The sequence below is a fragment of the Orycteropus afer genome, unplaced genomic scaffold (genome assembly GCF_000298275.1).
Source record: "Orycteropus afer afer isolate SDZICR_OR568_19922 unplaced genomic scaffold, OryAfe1.0 scaffold00064, whole genome shotgun sequence".
Classification (NCBI taxonomy): Eukaryota; Metazoa; Chordata; class Mammalia; order Tubulidentata; family Orycteropodidae; genus Orycteropus; species Orycteropus afer.
In genome coordinates this window covers 1,802,042-1,825,092 of record NW_006921651.1, presented here as the reverse complement: position 1 = coordinate 1,825,092, position 23,051 = coordinate 1,802,042, and the positions used below count along the sequence as shown (strand labels likewise).

The 23,051-nt window shown below is 46.4% G+C and overlaps 1 protein-coding gene across 1 annotated transcript in view; it reads left to right on the top strand.

Moving 5' to 3' along the window:
- The first annotated feature begins 1,857 nt into the window (after positions 1-1,857).
- SORCS3 (sortilin related VPS10 domain containing receptor 3) overlaps positions 1,858-23,051 on the top strand; it is an 830,399-nt gene continuing 809,205 nt past the window's right edge. Inside the window, exon 1 of the mRNA XM_007939862.2 lies at positions 1,858-2,475. Within this exon, the coding sequence (XP_007938053.1) occupies positions 1,858-2,475 (618 nt within the window). The remainder of the gene's footprint in view (positions 2,476-23,051) is intronic.

Below are 23,051 nucleotides of genomic sequence, written 5' to 3'. Positions count from 1 at the left end.
GTTTGCAATTTCCATTTTAGCTCCCAGTGGAAACCACGTTCAAGCGGTGGGGCTCGGGGAACCTCTGTTCTCGCCCTCCCTCCGCCCGCTCAGGTTCCCCGGCGCCTCCTCCAACCTCTTGGTCCTTCCCAGGAGCTAGTGCGCCTCTCTTTCCTTTCGCACAGTTCTCTCGCGCCTCAGCTATAACTCTCCGTCTTCCCCCTTTCTCTTGCTCAACTTCCTCTCCGTTCCCTTCTCTTAACTCATCCCACCTTTCCCACTCCATCTTCCGCGTTTTCCTCGCTCTCGCCGTCTTAACCATCTCCCACAAGGAACTCTTCGTGGAATCCTGAAATGGAAGGGAAGGGTCTGGAGGCCAAGCCCCCTCCCTCCTTCCCAGGCTTCTCCTCTAAGCCCTTCTCCAACTCCGCGCTTCCCGGACTAGAAATCCCGGGAGCTTCTGGGAGGTGGCTGGAGGCACTACACACTCGGGGCTTGTAAACGGGGGGTTTAGCTCTACTCTCTCCAGCCTGCCCGAAGTCTCGGTCTTCCAACGGGACGAAGCTTCCCTGCCATGCCAAGCACCCCAGCTACGCTCCTGCAGCCAGGGCCGGGTTCCTTCTAATTAGCCTTTAATACTTTGGAAAAACAACTGCGCTAGCTCGGAAACAGCTATGAGAGTCCCAGGCGGGAAGATGGGGGCTGGGCCTTCCCAGGTGGAAGCAGGCGAGCGCCACTACTCTTCCTCCCCAGCTTCGGCCGGTCCCAAGGAGAGCCCCAGACCCCATGGCTGGCGCCTCCCTCCCCTACTCTTTCCTAGGGAATAACCTGGGTAAACCCCGGAGCGCTGGGACGCGGTAAATGTTGGGGCGCCAGGAGGAGAGGGCGGTCCAGCGCTCTCTGCCTTCCTCTCAATTTTGCCTTTCCGACGACTTGCAGGATCAGAGAAATGCAAACAAGCTTGTGCGCGATCTGCGCGAGACCCCCTCTTCCCATCGCTCACATTAACACTCACACGCGCGTGCAAACGCACACGCACGTAGCTGCGCGTCCCCGCACTCTCAGCCAGGTACCCCACCCCCTGGCGCCCTCCCAGGCGCACTCCTCGCCTCACCCCGCCCGCCTGCGCGCACGCACGCGCACGCACGCACTCCTCTCGCCCCCGCACCGGATGGGGGCGCCGGCCGCGGGGGGCGTGGGTTGGGGCGGACCAGGGAGTGCGAGCCGAGTCCTGGCTTCATCCCGGCCTGGGCTCCCGCTCGCTGCCTCGCCGCGCCGAGGCTCTGGGTAGCCCCTTGGCTCCCTAGCGCGATCTGTTGGCGCTGAAAACACTTTACTACCCCTCGTCTTCCGAACTCCCTCCCCGTGCCATTTTCCGCCCCCCACAACAGGCCCGAAGTGTAGCCCCCAAATGCGGCGTGCAGTGGCTCCTAACTCTTCACCAAGAGCAGATTGGAGGCTGGATTTTGGAGACTCGGGATTGGGGTCGGTTTCCAGCTCCTCCTCCTGGATCTGGCTTGATTTTCATCTTCTTAAGAGGATTTTCTAATTATCTCTGGGCATATCTTTTTGAAACATTTCTGAAGGAGCTTATGGTGTTCTTAATTTAAGGAAAGGAGAGCCGAAGGGGCATTTACTAATTTTCCTCGGGTTGTGGAAATCCCCTCTGGACGAGAGCGCGAGCGGGCGAGACGCGGGGAGCGTGGAGCGGAGCGGCGAGGCGCGCCAGCCGGAGCCGCCTTTCCCCGCCGTCCCCTCCCCACTCCCCCCGACACACTTGCTCGCTGGCTCTCCGGCGCGCGCACACCCCCCGCGCCGGACCCGCATCTCGGCGGGCGCCACACACTCGGCAGCCCGAGCCAAGGCAGCCGCAGCGGGATGGAGGCAACGCGCACGGAGCGCCCCGCAGGCTGGCCGGGGGCGCCCTTCGCCCGGACCGGGCTCCTGCTCCTGTCAACGTGGGTTTTAGCAGGGGCCGAGATCACTTGGGGCGCGGCAGGCGGTCCCGGGCGCCCCGCGGCCCCGGCTTCGTGGCCACCGGCGTTACCTCCTCTAGCGCCGCGGGCAGTGCCAATCCAGTGGCCGGAAGAGCAGGCGACCGCGCGGAGAGGCGCCACGCTAAGGCAACGGTCCGGACCAGAGCTGCTCCCCAAGCCAGGCGGCGGCGAGAAGCGAGGCAAAGCCGGGAGGATGCCGGCAACGGGCGCTTGGTGGGGCCAGGGCATCCCGGCTCCTAGCAAGCCCGGTGGCGCGAGGAGGAGTCGCCGCGCGCAGCCGCCCAGCACCCTGGAGAGCGGGGACGCCTGGGCCGCTGCCCCGGCCGAAGGTTCTAGAGCCAGCCGCACTGTGGACAAGGGGCTTCGGGACGAGGGGAAGGCTCCACGGGCAGCAGGTGCGGCGGCCGAAGAGCTCCGGCTACCCAGCACCTCTTTCGCGCTGACCGGGGACGCGGCCCACAACCAAGCCATGGTGCACTGGTCCGGACACAACAGCAGCGTGAGTACTCATTTGGCGGCCTGTCTTGTGAATGGTGGGGATGGGAGCAAGGGGGGCGCCTAGACTTTTGGAAAGAACAGGTTCCTCTGGCTCCCCACCCCCCCGCGCCCCCAACAGGTTCGCAGAGTTTGTTGTAGATGATGTGTGCATTTGTTTACCGGAGACCCTCGGACTGGGGCCACCAGAACGGAGAGGAGGCAGGGCAGCTTTCCAGATGAGAGGCGTGTGGGAGCTGTGCCCGCTCGCTCTTACTCGGCGGAGAGAGTTTTCCTGTTGGGCAGTAGGTGGTTGTCGTCGTGGGTGAGGGTGCGGACTCATTTGGGGAATGAGGCGCCAGGGCCTGGGCTTCCCTCACCCCCGCCATCACGTCAGAGGGAACCTAGGGATCGAGGCCACTCGGACTCCCAGACTCCTATCCTCTGGGAGGTCGCTGCTCACAGCTGCAGGCGCACGGTTCCCCAGCCCTACCGAGGGGCTGGGCCAAGCCGGCCCTGGCATTGGCCATCAGGTACCCGGGGTCCCTCTCCCAGCCCAGGCAGTTTGTGGAAAGCTATAGATGAGGCACTAAAAAGTTTAAAGCGTGAAGAGAAATTCAGCCCTTCTCCGCAGCCCTCGCCTTCACACTTGCACGAGCACACCTCAGTCGCTGATGATAAAACTCGCGCCTGCACCACCGCGTCCTGCGCCACAAACGACTCCACACCAGTAGAGTTGGGTCCCTGTTCATTCTGCGCATCTCTCCAGCCCGGTCTCCCCGCCGCCCAGTTACCCTGGACTCTGGTGTACCTAGAGGTGGCGGCTGGGGCTCCGGCTCCGGGGGAGCGTCGCTGCCTGGGCAGCTGCAGCGGCCCGCAGAGCTTGCTTGCCCCGAGGGGCTTCCCCACCTCGCCAGCACCCAGAGTTGTGCAGCCAAGCCGAGGAAAGGCGGAGTGGGGGCGGGCTCCTGGGCGGGAAGGGGACTTCCATGATCTCGGTCGGTCCCCCTCCCATTCTCCCTTGCACGGCCCCCACTTCAGGCAGCCATGCAAAATTTTTTTGGGACCCGAGCAAAATCCCGCGTCGGATAGTCTGGGCCCCAGTCAAGGGTGATGGACATCTGTACAGACAGCTTTGGGGAACTCATTGGGTGGGAACACCCTCCCCACCCCATGTATTTGCCTTCATGATCGACATCTGGAAAGATTTTCCTGGGAAATTTTTGCTTTAGCAGGATCTGGAAGGGTGAGGGTTGTCATAGGTGAATAACCGGTGGTGAATAACCGGGCTGCTAGGAGTCCACAGAGCTCAGCACTATAGCATCACCCAAGTGCAGTTTTCCTGGTTCGTAATGATACACAACAAGGTGTGCGCAGCACAGCCTGGGTAACAGAGGCCACGTTCCAAGGATGTGTGCAGTTTGGGTCCATCTGCCCCCAGTGAAGACCCCATGGAGTCTGGCTGGAGAGATCTGGGGTTCAGCAGTGGACACGTGTGCCTTTGCCGGGATGAGGATGGGTGACTCAAGACTTCCACGTCTCCAGAGGACTTGGATGTGTGTGTCTGATTGGGGTGGGGGAGAGAGGGACGATTCTCTGACAGCAGGAGTTGTGAATCACAAGTTCATTTCAGTTTGATTATTAGGAAGTGTATGTGTATATGTGTATTCTTGCTTCAGTAAGAGCATGGATCAGAAGTGTGGAAATAAATGTTTCCCTAGGAGGACGGGATGATGTCCTCACATCTCTGGGGCTTTAATGCTGTTATATTTGGGCAGTATAAATTCACTGTGCCTGGAGAGTTTTCTCATGTTTCATTTTTTCTTTTAAGGATCATTTTCTTTGTGTGTGTGTGTGTATTGACAAAGCCCCCGAAGATAGGGCTTTAGAGAAATTGTTTTCTGCAAATACTTGTTAAATGTGCGCGGTCTTTCCTGTCATTTGGGATTCAATTTGTGATTACAGTTGTGCAGCAGAGGAAGTGTTCCTTGGGAAATGGATCTTCAGGCAGAAGAGGGCCAAAAGGGACCAGGAGAGTGGACCTGCTGAAGTTGGAGTCCTTGTTGTTATTGTTGTTATGTGCCCTGGAGTTGGACTCAACTCATAGAGACCCCTCCTTGGGTTTCCGAGGCAGTATCACTACGGAAGTAGATTGCCCCACCTTTAGTGGCTGAGATTCCAGTGACCCACCAACAGCAGAGGGGGCTTTTGGGTTTTGCTCTTGGCCAGTCTTGGTGCCCAAGCAAAGAGCAAGCAGCTCTCCCATCCTGTTGCTCCTTCTTGGACCACAGAGGGACTTTCTCTTTAGCTCCTGGACTGGACCTGCCTCTTTTGGGCATGTTTGTAGGCACTACTATTGCCAGAGTTGTCACTGAATGTCAGATCTGTGCTCCTTTTTAAGGAAGGTAGGGAAGCATGCTAAATGGCCCCTGGCACTCCTGGGAGAGTAGCTGGGAGCCACTTCCAGCACTATTACCCAGCTGTGTAATGGTGTAATGTTCTTTCTCCACTTCTCTTTTCCTGAGAGTAGAAAAAGAGGGTGCTATAAATAAAAGCCAGGTGAGGAATGATGGGGATGCTAAACCTTCAGGATGTCCCTTCACCATTGCTTTCAAAGTGGAGGAAGATGACCTCACAGGCAGAGAGCCTGGGGCCTGGCACCAGGCTCTTTTGATGGAGATACTTCCATCTTCTAAAGTCTCTTCCAAACTTCCATCTGGCTTCCAAAGTGTTAAACGCACCCTTCTCCAGGATGGCCACCACTTTCATTTATAACACATTGCCTTTTACTGGCTCTCCTTCCAAGTGCCATTGGTGAACTCCATTACTTGACATGAGTTTTATTTTGGGGACAACTTTCAGTTACCCCCTGTAGCCACAAACTGAATTCCAAATGAGAGACTTTGCAGTCTGGGATGCAGGAGCCAGACATATAAGAAAGGGGTCTCCACTTCGACCCAGGTGCCCAGCATGTGGCCAAGGGGTTTAGCAGGCAGGAGGAGGTCCTTGTTCAAGGCTTGGGCCAAGTATTTGCTTTGGCCCCAGGACTGGGGTGGGATGACTTGGGAAGCAGAAGGTGTGCAACAGGCATGAGCCAGAAAGAATCTGGAGGGTGATGGGATCTGGGCCCCTCCTCTGACCATGATTGTCCTGCCAGGTGTTTGGGGTGGTAGATGTGGGAACTTGGCCTTGGGAACTCTGTTCTGGTGGAGGGGTTTGTTGTTCATTCTCTCCTGTTGTCTCCAGCAGGGCTCCTGGTGATTAATGGGTTAGAGAGTATTTCACAAACATCTAGAGGGAGATCGGTCCCCATAGCTCACAGGGAAACAGAAAAACACATCATCCTTCCCTCTCCTTTGGATGAAGGAAGAAGCCCCCTGCTTGCTCAGTGATTTGGCAAGTGCCTCTGGAGAGTGGAAAGTTGGGAAGGCACAGCCCTTCTCCAGATGTGCCCTCCTTCTTGGATTAACCCTTTATTTCTTCTCAGGGGTGAGAATGCTGCAGCCTCTCTTGGATTGGGCACCATCCCTCCCAGCAGCTCACTGTCAGTGGCAGCAGGATACGCAGGCTGCAGCCCCTGCAGTGTTCCTGGTTGGATTGACTGGGTAGTTCTGTTTCCAATTAATGTGCCTAACACTACACCTTCATTAAGAGAAACGTGAAGTTACTGATAATTCCAGGTCCCTTTCCAATCACCCTCCCCTGAGCTCGCTGGTACAGGGAACATACAGATTCTTCCAGGCAGGATTTCATACCCTTAACTAATTCAGCTGGACTGTGTTCTAAAATATTTACTCCTAATGTGCAAAATAGTGACAGATTTGCTCAGATTAATTGTATTTCACTCACTGGAGCATCTAATTGTGGCTCCCAAGCAGATTTTTCAAATAGCTCTTGGCTGGATTGCCTAGCCTTCATCGTCCCTGCTCACAGCCCCCTTGTCACAATATCTTAATGCATTTTGCCTTCTCGGAGGCTTAATAAAGAAGCCTGCCACAGAAGCCATTCTTCAGGGGTTTGCCAACAAGAATCTGTTTTTAATTAATATTACAAGGGGAGCCATCTCAGTTGAGCTGTAGCTGGGAAATGTAGGGGGACATGACAGGACTAATTGCCCCAGGTCACTGTCAGCCAGGCAGGGTGGGGAGTGTGAAGAGGGGAGGGGGTTGGGCACAGGCTATTTGTCTGCTCCGAGTTTCTTCTGATGGCTTGGTGGTACAGGGTGTGATTTGTTTCTTAGTTTCTGCAGTGATTTCCAAGGTGAGCAGAAGTTGCAAACTTCTTAATTGGGAGGACAGATTTAATGATCTCAGAGATGCAGTGGATGGAATTTGCTTTGTAGTTGGCAAAGAAGGAATGCCTGGAAGTAGTTTTTCCAATTGTGTTGGATTGAAGGGGATGGAGGGGATTGGTGGCCAGAAGGCTCCGGATGCAGAAGGGGACACGGCCTTTTCCCTGTTGTTGTTGTTGTTTTGCTGTCGAGTCGGCCCGACTCATAGCGACCCCTCCTTGGGTTTCGGAGGCAATATCACTACAGAAGTAGGATTGCCCAACCTTCCTTCCGAGGAGTGGCTGGTGGGTTTGAACCGCCAGGCTTCTGGTGAGCAGTCAAGTGCCTTAGGCACTATGCTACCAGAGCCTTTTCCCTAGTCTGTGTAAACCTGCTATTGTAACTGGAGGAATTTGGGAACTGGATGATCTGTGGGCCCTGGATCATCCCTTAAGGAGCAGAGGAGTGTGACAAGGCTGGAGAGGCCAAGATAGGAAGATTTATCCAAAGGCCAGTGGTTTATCCAAGGCCGGGAGCAGATTGGCCAAATCAGCTGAGGCCTGGTGGCTTAACTCACCTGTTGAATTCTTGTGTTATCTCTCCTTTTGGCCTCTTGGCTGGCTTGAGACATTTCCCTTACAAGGTACTACCTTGAAGGGAACAAATGTCAAAAGGTTATTTTTCAGCAAATTTGGGAGCAAAATGGTCTCGTGGGGGGAGAATGGAAAATACGGAATGTCAGTGCTCAGTGGGCCACTTTTAGGAAGTAGGACTCATACTGTGGCATGAACTGAATTTGGCTAACCATGATTTTCCCCTTAATGTCACGGTGACTGAGAGGAAGGTGAAATGGTGCTCCATCTTGGTAGAGATTGGGAACTTTGCCTTACATGTAAGTGGTACTCAGTAATGGTTGATTAAGTCAGTGAATGAATGGCAGTCCCACGTCTCACTGAATAGATGCTGCAGAGGAAATTAGAAACCCTTGCCCCTGGGATATTTAAAAAACAAACAAAAAACCACCAAACTCACTGCCATTGAGTCGATTCCAGCTCATAGTGACCCCCATTGGATTTCCGAGGCTGTAAATCTTTATAACCACAACAACACTTGCTCAGAGTGGCTGGTGGGTTTGAGCTACCAACCTTCTGGTTAGCAGTGAGATGCCTTAGGCACTGCGCTAATAGATGACCTATAACTTGACAGCTTCTGTAACCAGGAGCAGTTCATCCAGTATGTCTGCGTCTAGCTTCTGTACCTTTGGCCTTTGGGATTCTTTTTTCTGGCATTTACAGCCCTTCACCGTGCATGGATCAGTCTGTTTCAGCGTTGTTCTCTAATCAACTGCCTCATTTTAGCCCCAGCAGCCTTTTCGTTATCCTAAGCTCCTTCTTGACTCCAAGCCTTTACTCTGGGGATCTCCTCCTCCATTTGTGTACCCTTCTTCCTCTGTTGGAATGTACCCATTATTCCAAGTTCAGTTCAAGATTCAAACACAGTGGCTCTATGAAACCTTCCTTAGAAACTCTCTAGCCAACACTTACTTCCCTTTTTCCGAATCATTTATGGAACTTACTGACTGCACCACACATATGATCATCTTCCCTTTAGTCCTCGATTATTTTAATCATGTATGATTTTGTGAATGTTTCGACTGAAACAAAATGTATGTCCTGCTGCTCTAATGTATGTCCCATGGTTTATAGCAAGTGCTTGGCACACGTCTAAGTACATACATACTGCAGTGATTTTCTGAGCAGGGCAGTGCTGTAACTGTGGGAGTTGGGGTGGGAGATTGTTTTTGCCTTAAGATGATGTATAGGCTAACATGGTCTCTTAATGGGATTGGATTTATATACCTGGTTTATTTCATATATGATTTTAACATAAGATTTAGAGGCAAATTTGGAGGCAGAAAACCAACCTGGAAGAAGGATAGAAGGAAGGATTAATGATCCTAGCTTCTTCCTGTGTACCTCAGTGATCAGATTCAGCCTTTGGCTGAGTGTTTCCTATGTGTGTGGCATTGTTCTGGGCACTGTGGGCTTAGTAGGGATGGATGGAGGGGCAGGAAGCAAGAATAACATAGCACTTGCCTCCAGGTCCTCACAATGTATGCTGGATGTAAGATTGCTCTTCTGTAAAGTTAAATAACACATGACAACAAGACAGATGCCACGGGGTGATATGTGGCTAATTGTCAAGTGATGGTTTCAGGCTATGAGCTCAGAGGAGAGAGGATCACTGTGGGAGATACTAGGGGCATCAGAGACTCACAGGATGTCAAGGCTGGAAGTGAACTTGGGAATTGCCTTCATCAAATCACTCCCTATCGAGAGGACAGATGTGCTGCTCAGACAGAAACATGGTGCCCTACAGCTTGAACCCCTACTGTCCTTTTCTCTCTAAATAGCTACCCCCTATTCATCTCCTAAGGTGCCCTGGTGGTACAGCAGTAAAAGTGCTCAGCTTCTATATGGAAGGTCAGGAGTTTGAATTCCTCAGCTGCTCTATGGTAGAAAAATGAGACTGTCTGCTTCTGTAAAGATTTTTATCCTTAGATATACCTTATGGGGCAGTTCTCTGTCTTACAGGGTCACTGTGATTCAGAATCCACTCAGTGGCAGTGAGTTGGGTTTGGTTTTTGATAGTCATCTCCATTTTTTCACTGTGGCTTTACAGAGCATTTTCCTTCTCAGAGGACTTCATTGCTTTCATTCAGGTCGGGTAGCATGCTGCCCCTTTAGTGGGCAAGATGGCTGAGGCCAACGATGCATATATGCAAGTCCAGAGAGAGATGTAGGCATAGTCCTCCCTCCAGCTCTAGGGCTGTTTTTTGCTCTGGCCTCCCATCCCAGTGACTGCCAGCAATAAATAAAACGCTCTTAGATGTTGGGCGAGTGGTATCTCACTAACTGTTGTTAATGGGGCCTTTTGTGAGTCACCTCATTATTTGAGTTAGTGAGTGAATCAAGCCTGGTTGCATCACCAAGAACATTTTGCTCATTTATTTTGAACACTGTAGTTTGGATTGAATTATTTATGGAAATGCTGTTCTTTATAGTACGCTAATAAATGTGCTATAGTAAATTTGGAAAAAGCAATGGAGTCTAAGAATTTCAGGATTTTAAAAAACAGCTTTCTGCTATTAACTCCATGCTGGGGAGGAGAGGAAACCATCCTTTCAGAGTTGAGAGAAGAGGGACCCAAAGCACCTTAGGGACAGCTATTCAGGGCTATTGGTCAGTAAAACTGTCCATTGCTAACTAGAAGTCTGTTACTGGGCACACACTGGAAGAAAACTTTTAGAGGAAAAATGAGAAGTAAAGCTACATAGGATAATCAAGGCTTATCATAGTTTATGTATTGTGTGATTATTTAGCCTGGGATAATAATATGACTTGTATGAAATGCTTGTGGAGCAATTTCTTCATGAACCAGTCCTTTTTAGGATCTGTGGAGAACAGACATAGACTAGGAGCATGGAATAAGGCTGTATTGTAAATGGTCAGTAGTATGGTTTTGGAGCCAGGTGCCTGGGTTCAAATCCTGGCCCAGTCTCTTAATAGCTGCGTAATGTTGGGCAGATTATTACCCTTTCTTTGCCATTTTTTCACCTGTGAAAAGGAAGGTAATAACAATATTTTTCACTTTGGGCTGTTATAAGGATTAAATGAGTATTGTTGTATTGTTCAAGTGCTTAAAGAAGTGACTGGTCTGTAGTAATCCTTCCAAATATGTGAATAGGTTTTTTTTTTTTTTTTTTTGTTATTGTTTTATAGTCATTTTCAGACAGAAACATTGAAGCAAAAGGAGGAGGTACTGCCCAATGTTTGCCAGTGAGCCAGTAGCAGAGCTTGTGCTAAAACCTATTTCTCGGTCAGATGTTTATTTCAACTCCCTCCCATAGTTCATGTTCTCAATCAGACAAGTCTTGGTGATACAGTTTGTGTTTAGGGCTCTGGTAGAGTGTGAAAGATGATAGATGTAAATGACGGGGTACCTGGCTTCCTGACACTCATGCTCAAAATTCCTAATGGAAATGGTTAGAATCAGAAGGTTGTTGGTTTGTTGTTGATGGATGCTGTTAGTCGGTTCCCACTCATAGCAACAAAATGCTGCCTGGTCCTGCTTCATCTTCACAAGTGCTGCCATGCTTGAACCCATCTTGGCAGCCACTGTGTTAGTCCAGCATGTTGAGGGGCTTCCTCTTTGTCGCTGACCCTCTACTTTTGAAAGCATGATGTCTTTCTCCAGGGAGTGGTCCTTCCTGATAACATGTCTAAAGTACATGAGACAAAGTCTTGCCATCCTTGCTTCTAAAGAGTATTCTGGCTGTCCTTCCTCCAAGACAGAGTTGTTCATTCTTCTAGTTTGTTGTTGTTGTTATGTGCCCTTGAGTTGGACCCGACTCACAGCGAATCCTCCTTGGGTTTCTGAGGCAGTATCACTATGGAAGTAGATTGCCCAACCTTCCTTCCGAGGACCGGTTGATGGGTTTGAACCACAAGCCTTCTGGTTAGCAGTCAAGTGCCTTAGGCAGTATTCTTCACCAACACCACAGTTCAAAGACATCAGTTCTTCTTTGCTGAGAGTCAGGTTAACGATCACACTGTTGCGTAAGAAATGAACTTTTCCTTTTCAAAATCTTCTTCTGGGGAAGATGGAAAACAGTTACTGAGTTGAACATCTGTTCAGGGTTTTCACTGAGTGGAGAGTTGAGGGATCCAGAAAAACTAAGAGTAGCCTCTCTTGGCTTGGACATCTCTGTTGCACTTCCAAGCTAATCATGGAAGTCTTCTCGAAGGATGTGGGTGATGTGTGCAGCTTTAAGATAATAGGAGAGCACTTGGCTGCTGTGCTGGTTGGCACGTCGAGCCTATAGTTCCAGAGACTCATGTACATCAAAATTATGGGACGGACTGTGATGTTCTAATTTTGCTTCTCCTCTGGATCTCCTAGTTCTGTCTTTGTGCTTGGTGTGAAATGGGAGCGTCCCTAGTGCAACAGCCTGCAGAACACCTGTCACCTCTTTCTCAGAATTTTCATCCTGCTCTGACCTTCTGCTTATTTTGTGGTGATCTACACTTACCAAGTTAAAGGCTTGAATTGCCTTTTGCCTGAACCCTGTGCACCAAGAATGGAACCTGAGATCCGTACACAGACACTAGAGGGAGTGTTGCCTTGGAAAAGAAGTGAAAATAAATAGCATGAAATAATAACCAAAAAAAAAAAAAATGCTGCATGAAGAATTGTTCTGAAGGAGATGAGAAGAGGAAGCTTGCAAGTGCATTATGTGAGGGGTTGTTTGTGACCTGTGCATGAATTATGGATTGGCAACAAGGCAGTGCAGTACTGGGCAGTTGATTATGTGGCTGCCGCTACTGAAAAATGCAAATGGATATCTTGCATGATTATGTCCATTCTGCAGTCAGATACCCAATGCATTAATGGAGCAACTAAGACTCTAGAAAAATGTTCAGCCAGAAGTCACGCTCAGGCTTATCTGGGCTTTCCCAATTCTTTTGCACTTCCCCTCTTTCTGTCCCCCTCACTTTCTTATACATGATGATCAGTCAGTAGATGCTTCTTGAGTTGAATGGAATACTTTCTTAAATACTTAAAACTGCTTGGGTAAAGAATGAGTGTCTTGGAGATGGGAAAGGTCTGCCCTGCTCTTGCTGTCCCAGGCCCAGGGCTTGTACCCCTGGGACATCACAGTTGTCTCTCACCAGTTCTCTCAGTCACACGTGACTGAGTCAGTCCTCTCAAAAGCCTTTTTGGCACCTAAAGGAGCCCTGGTGGCACAGTGGTTAAGAGTGTGACTGCTAACTGAAAAGTTGGTGGCTCAAACCCACACAGGCGCTTTGTGGAAGAAAGGCCTGGTGATCAGTTCCCATAAAGATTACAGCCTAGAAAACCCTGTGAGGCCATTCTACTCTGTCACATGGGGTTGCCGTGTGTCAGAATCAATGCTATGGCACCTAGCAACCACGACATGGTGAGATAAGTGGGTTCTCATCCAGATGGTTAGAATCAGGTTAAAGATCATGATGCTACAGGAAAAATGAACTTTCCCTTTGTCAAATACATTCTCAGTGGGAGATGGAGAACAAATTACTGAGTTGAGCATTTTTCCAGAGCTAGAAGAGTTGCTTAAGCTACTGTATAGGAATGTGGTTACACGTAGTGGGGGAACTTTCCTGCTGGTAGGAATTTGAGACCATGGAACTGGGGATGTAGAGAAGCTTGTGTTTCAAGGTGGTGGTGGGAGAAGAGGGTATCTTCTAGAAGTACAAGAGTTGCATATCCAACTATACTTTTTCAGTGTTGTTCAAACTTGCAAGCTAACGATTGATTAGAAATCCCTTAAAGTCTGATACTTCTTTTCTCATATTAGAAGGTCCCTAAGCAACAGTGACCTTGAATAAGTCTCTGAGCTTTAGTTAGCATTGGTTGTAAAATGGGGATAATACCTAATTTGGAGGATTGTTTAGAGAGAATGAATATAAAGGCTCTAACATCATAGGCTATCACATTGGGTAAGAATGTTAGTTCTCATGATCCGCCTAAATGAAGAATGGGGTAGGTTGACTGTTCTGTGCAGCAGCTCTGTTGGTACTCTGCCCATATCCCCCTGACCCTTAGCATTTCCACGCACATAAGCCTGACTGCTAGCACCAGTGACTGCTTGAGGGCTTTTTTTGATCACTGGACCTTACTTTGGCCACACAAGGGGCAGGCTGAAGTGCCAGGGGCAGATGGCTTCCAATGACTGGTGGGAATTTGTGGATGAACACCTCCAGCTCCCTTGACCTTGGGAGGAATGCCTCTGAGCCTTGCTTTCTACACAGTCTTTAGGGTTCCACAGTGACATTAAGTCCCAGCAGCTTCCTTGTTTTAGCTTTCCATCCCTATCTCACTTTTCCCTTTCTCTATCAGTATTTTCTGGAACTTACTTCCAGATAAACTACTTGCATTCAAGTCTTTGTTCCAGGGTGTGTTTTTGGAGGAACCAAAATGAAGCTACCTCAGTTATTTCCTAGTCAGGAATTGTTTCAGTGCTCATGGAATCCTGCTTTGCGCCCTGCTGTGGTAAGAGCTAAGTGTGGAGAGGAAGATGGAATAACTGACCCTGGCTGGTTCTGAGAAGATGCTCCATTTGAGTTGGAATATTCCAGAAGAAAGGAGCCCAGTCCAGAATTGTAGTGAGTGGTAGAAACATAGGGTTGGAGCTTCCAAGAAGGGACATATACCTCCAAATTTGTTTTTTCACTGTCATTTTTAGAGCCTTCCTACCTAACCCCTGGGCATGTGCTTGGTCTGCATAATGGCACAAAGTCACCTGAGAATTGGAACCTTTACCTGCTGGCAGGTAAAGTCCTGCTTGAGAATGGGGTATGAGTTCTTTTTTCTTAGATGTAGTTAGAGTTTTGTCAGGGGACAGCTGAGGTCACAGTTGGTGTCTTCCTTTGTGTAAGTTACCTCTCAATGAGGGTCATAGATATTTTTGGAAGGATATTGGTCTAGGGGCAGGGATCTCTTCATCTGTACTTGATTCACATTAGTTTAATTGTCTTTAACAAACCTGATTCTTAGGTGTAATGGAATCAAGACCCTTCAAGGTGTAGTAGCGTATGTATCTATGTACAAGAGATTAAAAAAAAAAAAAAATGAATGGTTGTGTTTGTAAGGAGAGGGTCTAAAAAACATTGGAAGATGCTTCTTTCAAGCATGCATGGATTTGGACTTATCCCAAGCTGGTATAAATTCATTCATTCAGTAATTCATTTAGTGTGTTTTAGATTGTTTGAATTTTCTGGGATTCATTCTCCTTATCTGTACACTTGAAAATTGCATAACATGATGGAAGCCCATCTCACCACAGATTAGATGTGCTGTTAGGTTAATCATTTCTTGGTGTCAAATGGGGATAGTCCTATTTACTCTCTTTATGTCACAATTAAGCAACGAGAAGCTGCCTATGGAAAGATTTTTAAAAGAACAGTAGGCAGTATGAGTTCAAGGTGTTGGTTTACTTACCTTTCCTTTATTCCTTAGGTAGCTGGAGCTCCTTTGACAGCAGGTCTAGGACCACGTACAGCTCCCAACTTCTACCTTATACTAGTACGAATGAAGCACTTCTTTTAGCACAATTATCAAAGTATTAAAAGTGCTAAGATTCTTGTTCCAGGCATGATGGACAATTTATTTCAAGTCATGTCTGATATAATACAATTCTCAGATGAGAGTGTAATTTGGATGTTTATAAAAACATTTGTTTTAGGCCTTGACCTGTATTGATGGCTCTGCCCTATTCCTTTCAGATAACATAAAGTATTTGGGGAGTGCCTGTACTATGTGATATGGAATGTTCAAGAAAGTGTGTGACACAGACTGGGTATCCCCAAAGCTTGAAGTCTTGTGTGTGGGAAACACAGATTACAAAAGTATTATTGAGAACCATGTGAGAGAGCATAGAATATAGGCTAATTTGAGCATACTTAGGAAGGAAATACATTGAATGTAGTGAAGACCATAGTGAGTGAAAACTAATAAAAATATGTAGGACGTGATGATTGTTTTTACTATCTATAACAAAATCCGGGCACATGACTGGAAGTAGAGGTAGTCCTGTGTCATTAAACTTGTGCTGCTGGATAAGGAGTGTCCTGAGCGTTGAGGTCAAATACATTATATTTTGGCAGTAGCTGAAAATTTTACCATATTGGTTTGAACTGTAACTTTCTTGTACAGCTTTTTGTTTTTCCTTGAGTTTGTAATTGCTTTATTTTCCTGTTTTATTAAAATATCCTAATTGTCTTATTAATTTCTTTATTGCCCTAGACAGAAGAAACATCTGTTTTTCCATCATAAAACTGGAATGGAAACTCATTGCCATTGAGTCAATTTCGACTTACAGCGACCCTATTGGACGGAGTAGAATTTTCTTTTAGATTTTCCAAGGCTATACATCTTTACAGTAGCAGATCGCCACATCATTCTCCCATGAAGAGGCTGGCGGCTTTGAAATGCTGACCTTTCAGTTAGCAGCTGAGTGCTTGCTCACTGTGCCACCAGTATTCCTTCTTTTTCACTATTACTCAGATATTCCAGATTTCTACCTGTATAATTACTGGATATGCTGATTTGTATTGATTTGTTTCTAGGCCGGATCCCAGCTGTCATCTTGGGATGTCTATTTATTCTACTCTTAATGGTTGTGTTTGTAAGGAGAGGGTCTGAAAAAAATTGGAAGATGCTTATTTCAAGCATGTATGGATTTGGACTTATCCCAAGCTGGTATAAACTCATTCATTGTTTCATTCAGGAATTCATTTAGTGTGCTTCAGATTGTTTGAATTTTCTGGGATTCAATCTCCTTATCTGTAAAGTTTAAAATTGCATAAAATGATGGAATCCCATCTCACCACAAGTTAGATGTGATATTAGGTTAATTATTTCTTGGTGTCAAATGGGGTGGTACCTCTGTCCCTTGAATTCTGTGTCTTTTTTCTTGGATTGCTTTTCATTTTGCTATGATAGATCCTCAAGTAATTTTTTCAGAGGGTCCATGGTAAAGTCTTCGTTTGTATCTGACATAAATATTAATAGATTCTTTTTCTTTCTTTTAAAATTATCTCAACTAAGTTTTTATAAAAATTGTGGTTAAAATATGCATTGCAAAACATTTCCTATTTTGACATTTTTGCATGTACAATTCACTGAATAGATTCTTTTTAACTATCAAAAGATCTTGGCGTGGCTAACAGATAATATGGTCACCCGGTGCATGGGAGATACTTTGTTTTATTCTTGGCATGTCCAAAAATTTATTTTACTCTCCCATTGGCTTAATGGTTCATCTGGACATAGAAATCCATGGTAAAAATAAAATTTCCCTTGGATCTTTGACGTATGTAGATTACTTTCTGGGCTTGCATCATCTGATATTTTTGTATTATATGCGTTTCCCCTCCCACTCAAGGTCAAGAAAGGAGAGGCATAGGATGGGACACCTTTGGCCTGTTGAAATTCGTGAATCACACCCTATTAAGGAGATCTGATGCATCACAACCAGATTTACACAAAATTAGCAGTGTGGTGTGATAGATTTATAAATAACTCTGCAGAGTAATTTGCCACTGACACTTATTATCTGAACACCTTCACCTTCACCTCAACCAGCAAGTAATTTTAGCTGCCTCTTATTATTATTTTTTAAAATTTAGAAAGCTTTTTAAAACTTTATCAGTATTCATCAGTAATTCAGCCAATATTTGTGGATTGGGTTTTCTCTATTTTCCAGGCACTGGCAAGCACTGGGAAGATAGTGGTGAGCAGTGCTTTGAAAGAGAGGTACATGATCCTATCAGAGATTATACGAGGAACATTGAATTTAGGGAGGGCAGAGAGAAAGGAGAAGATGAGCTGAGATCTCAGAGATGCTGAGGGTCAATTAAAAGCAGAAGAGAAGGCAGCATGTTGTGAGCACACAGCTTCTGTGGCACAACGGAGCAAAGTGTCGAAAGGGACCGAAAGAAGGCAAGTGTCCCTGGAGCAGAGGGCTTGCAGGCTGGAGGGCTGCTTAGAGATAAAGCTAGACAGGTGAGCATAGGTAGGACCAGGCTGGGCCTTATAGGTCTAGGAGAAGGAGCCTGTTCTTTACCCTAAGAGTGAAGTGGAAACCAAGGGAAGGCTTAAAATAATAGAGTGATGTAATTAAATTTGCTTTACAAAAACCATCACTGTAGCTGCCCTGTGGACTGGAGAAACAAAAGGATGGATGGTAGGAGCCCAAGGAACAGAACGATGCTGTAGCTAAGCAGGATGGTCTCTGGTGGTGGCAGTGGGTTGGGTGACAAGGAGCCATTGCAGGTGTGGATGATTGTGTCACTGGCCTCAATTCTTCACTCCTCCCTGGAACTCTCATTGTGTTGGGCCTTGGCAGTGCCTTGTCTCTGTGAGTGTGGCCTCCTTTTCCATCCCTACTTTGGCTTGGTCTTGGGACTTGTATTTTTTTTTACAGTAGAAGAGGTATCAGTGTGCTAGTTCTCAACTTAGTTATTAGGAGACATTATGTGTTTCCACCTACTGTCTTGCAACTTGGCAGTGACCAGGAGAAGGAGCTTGCCCAGGCTAGGCTACTGGTAGGCATGCTCAGCCTAGATCAGCATGAGCACCAGAACCACCCAGCTGAGCTCAGCTGTGACAGTAAGAGCCACCTAAATGATTGTTGTGAGAATAAATGAGTGAGATTTGGGTGATATGTTCTGTAATATCTTCATAGCAAAAGCCAACTGGTACAGCAGAACTTAGGGACAGATTGGGTATGGCAGATTTGTGGGAGCATAGTTACAGTAGGAGTTCTGGTAGCCACTATTATTAGTCCATCTTGTTGTAGGTCTTCTTTTTTTTCTTTCACCAACCTTGTACTTTACCAAGCATGGTATCCTTCTCCAATGATTTATCCCTCCTGATAACATGACCCAAGTATGAGAGACAAAGTTTGGCCATTCTTATTTTCAAGGAGCATTCAGACTGTACTTCTTCTAAGACATATCATCCAAGATTTGTTCATTCTGGCAGTCCATGGTGTATTCAGTATTCTTTGCCAGCACCAGAATTCAAATGCATCAATTCTAAGGCATTTGACTGCTAACCAGAAGTCTGGCAGTTCAAAACCACCAGCTCCTCCTTGGAAGGAAGGTTGAACAATCTACTTCTGTAGTGATACTGCCTCAGAAACCCAAGGAGGGGTCACTATGAGTTGGGGCTGACTTGACGGCACATAACAACAACAACAATAGTTACAGTACAGAGTGAGGCTTCACTACATTTCAAAACCTTCTACATACCCAGCGCTACTTAACCAGTAACCTGTTTCTGTCCAGTGGGCTCCGATTCATGGTGACCCATGTGTGTCAAAGTAGAAATGCATTCCATGGAGTTTTCAAGGGTGAATTTTTTGGAAGTAGATCGCCAGGCCTCTGTGAGTGGACTTGATGCACCTCTGTGAGTGGACTTGAATTTCCAACCTTTCAGTTAGCAGCCGAGTGCATTAACTGCTCGCACAACTCAGGGCTACTTAGTTGCATGTTTTCTGTAGTTTCTTGCCACTTAGCTCTAGTTGAATTCATGGCTTCTTTTCCTGGAGCTGAATGAGGTAGACTGGACTTATAGTCCAGAAGAATTCTCTTTCCCCTTCTCTTTCCTTCTCACTTTCTTTCCAGCTACCTAGTTAATTGCAGCAGAGAATTTGAGCTGAGTGGGTCTCCATTCTTCCAATGTTGTTACATGCCATCGAGTTGGTTCTGACTCACAGCAACCCGATGTACAACAGAACAAGACACTGCTCGGTCCTGCACCATCCTCACAAATTGTTCCTATGCTCAAGCCCATTGCTGGTAGCCACTATGATAAGCCATCTTGTTGTAGGTCTTCTTTTTTGTTGTTGTTTTTTCACCAACCTTCTACTTTACCAAGCATGATATCCTTCTCCAAGGACTTGGCCCTCCTGATAACATGACAAAAGTATGAGAGACAAAGCTTGACCATTCTTATTTTCAAGGAGCGTTCAGACTGTACTTCTTCTAAGATGTGTCATCCAGGATTTGTTCATTCTGGCAGTCCATGGTGTATTCAGTGTTCTTTGCCAGCACCAGAATTCAAATGCATCAATTCTTTTTTGGACTTCCATTATTCATTGTCCATCTTTCACAATCATAATAAGCCTACTGAAAATACGAAGGCTTGGGTCAGGTGCACCTTAGTCTTCAAAGTGACGTCTTTGCTCTTTAACGCTTTAAAGAGGTCTTTTGCAGCAGATTTGCCCAATGCAGTATTTCGTTTGATTTCTTGACTGCTGCTTCCATGGACATGGATTATAGATCCTAGTAAAATGGAATCCTTGACAAGTTCAATCTTTTCTCCATTTATCATGATATTGCTTATTGGTCCAGTTGTGAGGATTTTTGTTTTCTTTATGTTGAGGTGTAATCCATACTGAAGGCTATAGTCTTCGATCTTCATCAGTAAGTACTTCAAGTTCTCTTCACTTTCAGCAAGCAAGAATGTGTCATGTGTGTATTGCAGGCTGTTAATGAGTCTTCTTCCAATCCTGATGCTGCGTTCTTCGTATAATCCAGCTTCTCGGTTTATTTGCTCAGCACACAGATTGAATAAGTGTGGTGAAAGATACAACCCTGATGCACACGTTTCCTGATTTTAAACCATGCAGTATCCTCTTGTTCTGTTCAAACAGCTGCCTCCTGGTCTATGTACAGGTTCCTGATGAGCACAATTAAGTGTTCTAGAATTCCTATTCTTTGCAGTGTTGTTCGTAATTTGTTATGATCCACACAGTTGAATGCCTCTGCATAGTCAATAGGGGCCTTCAAGCCCTGACACTCAGTGCATTCTTGATAGAGTTGAAGTCACTTTCTGCTCTAGCTGTGAAGATGGAATTTCATTTATGGGGGGCAGAAATGTGGGACCAGGGATTTTCATGTCTTGACTGATTATTTAAAATATATTAGTTCTGATAAAATATTTAGCTCTTAAACAACAAATTTAATATAGGGGAGTGTGTTTTATTTATTAATGGCAGTTGCAGGGAGATTGGTAGGAGTTGTATTAAAGTGCACTGTTGTGATATTGCGAAGTACAGTAATTACTGTAATATTTTGTTGAATTATTAATATCTACTATGCCTGCAGGAACATAAGCTTCTGCAGCTGAATTCATTTCAAGATTGCCTTTTCCCTCTTCTGGTTTTGTTTTGTGTTTTCTTTTCTTTCTTATGCACTTATAAATTTTTAAAGAAATGGGGTGGGGGGGCAGAGTTGATTATATTATATGAAACACCCTTGTCACACTCTGTAACTCAATGTAGGCAGGCAGTGGAGAAAAGCTGTGGTTCCTTGATGCTCCCCCTGCCTCACCCAAGCATGATTGCCATGCTAGACAGGGGGCTGCTGAGAAAATCATGTCTGTGCAGGAAATGGGGGCCCATCAGTTTGCCTTTTTCAGGAGCTGATATAAAACCCACTGCCACTGAGTTGATTCTGACTCATAGTGACCCTTTAGGACAGAGTAGAACTGCCCCATAGGATTTCCAAGGCTGTAAATCTTTACTGAAGCAGACTACCTCATCTTTCTTTAGTGGAGTGGCTGGTTGGTTCAAACCACTGACCTTTTGGTTAGAAGCCAAATGCATTAACCACTATGTCATCAGATCTCCACAGGAGCTGATATGGGGTAGAAAATTATGGGGAGGTCATGTGTGTACACACATGAATGTTACTTGAGCATGTCTTGAAGCAGAGCTGATCTTCCCTGTAGTTGTGTGTGTATGTGTGTGTGTGTGTGTGTGTGTGTTGAAATGGCATGAGCATCCTTTATTAATTGCTTCAACAACTATTTATTGGTGTCTTTTTATTATGTGCTTAGCTGGTGTAGTGTTTAAGGCATTTGGCTAATAAACAAAAAGTCAATGGTTCGAACGCGCTAGCTGCTCTGTGGAAGGAAGATAAGGCAATCTGTTTCCATAAAGATTTACAGCCTTGGAAACCCAATGGGGGTAGCTATGAGTTGGAATTGACTTGATGGCAGTGAGTTTGGTTGTTTTGGTTTATTATGTGCTTAGGAGGTCTGGTGATGTATTGGTTAAAGTATTCCGATGCTAACCAAAATGTTGGCTTGAATCCACCAGCCATTCTGCAGGAGAAAGATGAGGCAGTCAGGTTCTGTAAAGATTTACAGCCTTAGAGACCCTATGGGGCAGTTTTACTCTGTCCAAAATGGTCACTATGAGTTGGAATTGACTTGATGGCAGTGGCTTTGGTTTATTATGCACTCAAATGAGATTGCTGTGGATAATGATGATGACAGTGATAGCTAACAGTTTGTTAGCTTATGGTGCAAGGTCTCTGGATTCAAGTGTAAAATTATAACATAGGGGCATACCTTTGGGGGTGCTCCTTATGGTGTATGTTCCACTGTGACATACATGACTATGGGTTGGAATCAGCTTGACAGCTTGACAGTCCAGTAGGTAGCTGGACTAGCTCTATGAAGTGGACCAAGTTAGCAAACATCTGAGACTGAAGTTTCTTTATCTGTGTAATAGTTGCTTATATCAAAATGAAATGTATTTGAAAAAGGGCATTATAAATGAAAAATTTATAGATACCAGACATGTTAAGGGAATGTCATCGCAATTAAATCAGAGGAGAAATTGCTCATGTTTGTGGTGTGATTTTGAGGGGCTGTAAGGAAGACTCTCTGTTCAATTTTTTAAGCCAAACAAACAAACAAACAAACAACACAACCAAACTCACTGCCATCAAGTTGATTCCAACTCATAGCAACCCCAATTGGGTTTCTGAGGCTGTAAATCTTTATGGAAGTAAATAGTACTATCTTTCTTCCATGGAGCAGGTGGTGGGTTTGAACCACTGACCTTCTGGTTAGCAGACAAATGCCTTATCCACTACACCACCAGAGCTCCTTTTTATTGAGCCAGAAACCCCACAATTAGGAAGTCATTCCTTTGGATTGAACATTGTCCTCTCTAAGGTCCTGTTAAAGAATGAATAATTCAGAAGAGTATTTTAGAGCTGGAAAGAACACATAATGACTGACTAACCACGACTTTATCCACATACGGAAAATACAGCCAAGAGAGCTTGTGAAGTACTCAAATTCAGCCAGATAGTGGTAGCACTTCCCCTAATGCGAACCAGCTGATTCCTAGTCCAGTGCTCTTTCTGTAACACCCTGATGCTCTTCAGCATTCTGTTATGATTCTAATATCATCTTGGGCTTTTTCTCCAGGGAGGGAGCCATGGGAAAAATGAATAAGTTACATGACTGAGTGGTGGTGGTGGGAGGTGTGTGTGTGTGTGTGTGGGGCGGGGACATAGGTGATGGAATAGCACTTGGGTCAGACAGACCTGGCTTTGAATCTTAGCTCCACCATTGAGTGTGTGACTGTGGGCAAGATACTTCCCTGAGATCCAGTCCTCTCCTTTGTAAAATACGGAATCCCCATTTTCCATGACTTTTGTGAGGATTTAATGAGCTCTTATGCCTAAAGGGCCCTGGCCTGTGGTAGAAGATACTCAAAGGTGGGTAGGAGATTATGGTCACTGTTGTTGTTGTTGTTAAGTGCCGTCGAGTCGTTTCCGACTCATAGCGACCCCATGCACAGCAGAACGAAACACTGCCTAATCCCGCGCCAGCCCCACAATCCCTGCTATACTTGAGCCCATCATTACAGCCACCGTGCCACCGTATCAATCCATCTCCTTGAAGGCCTCCCCCTCTTT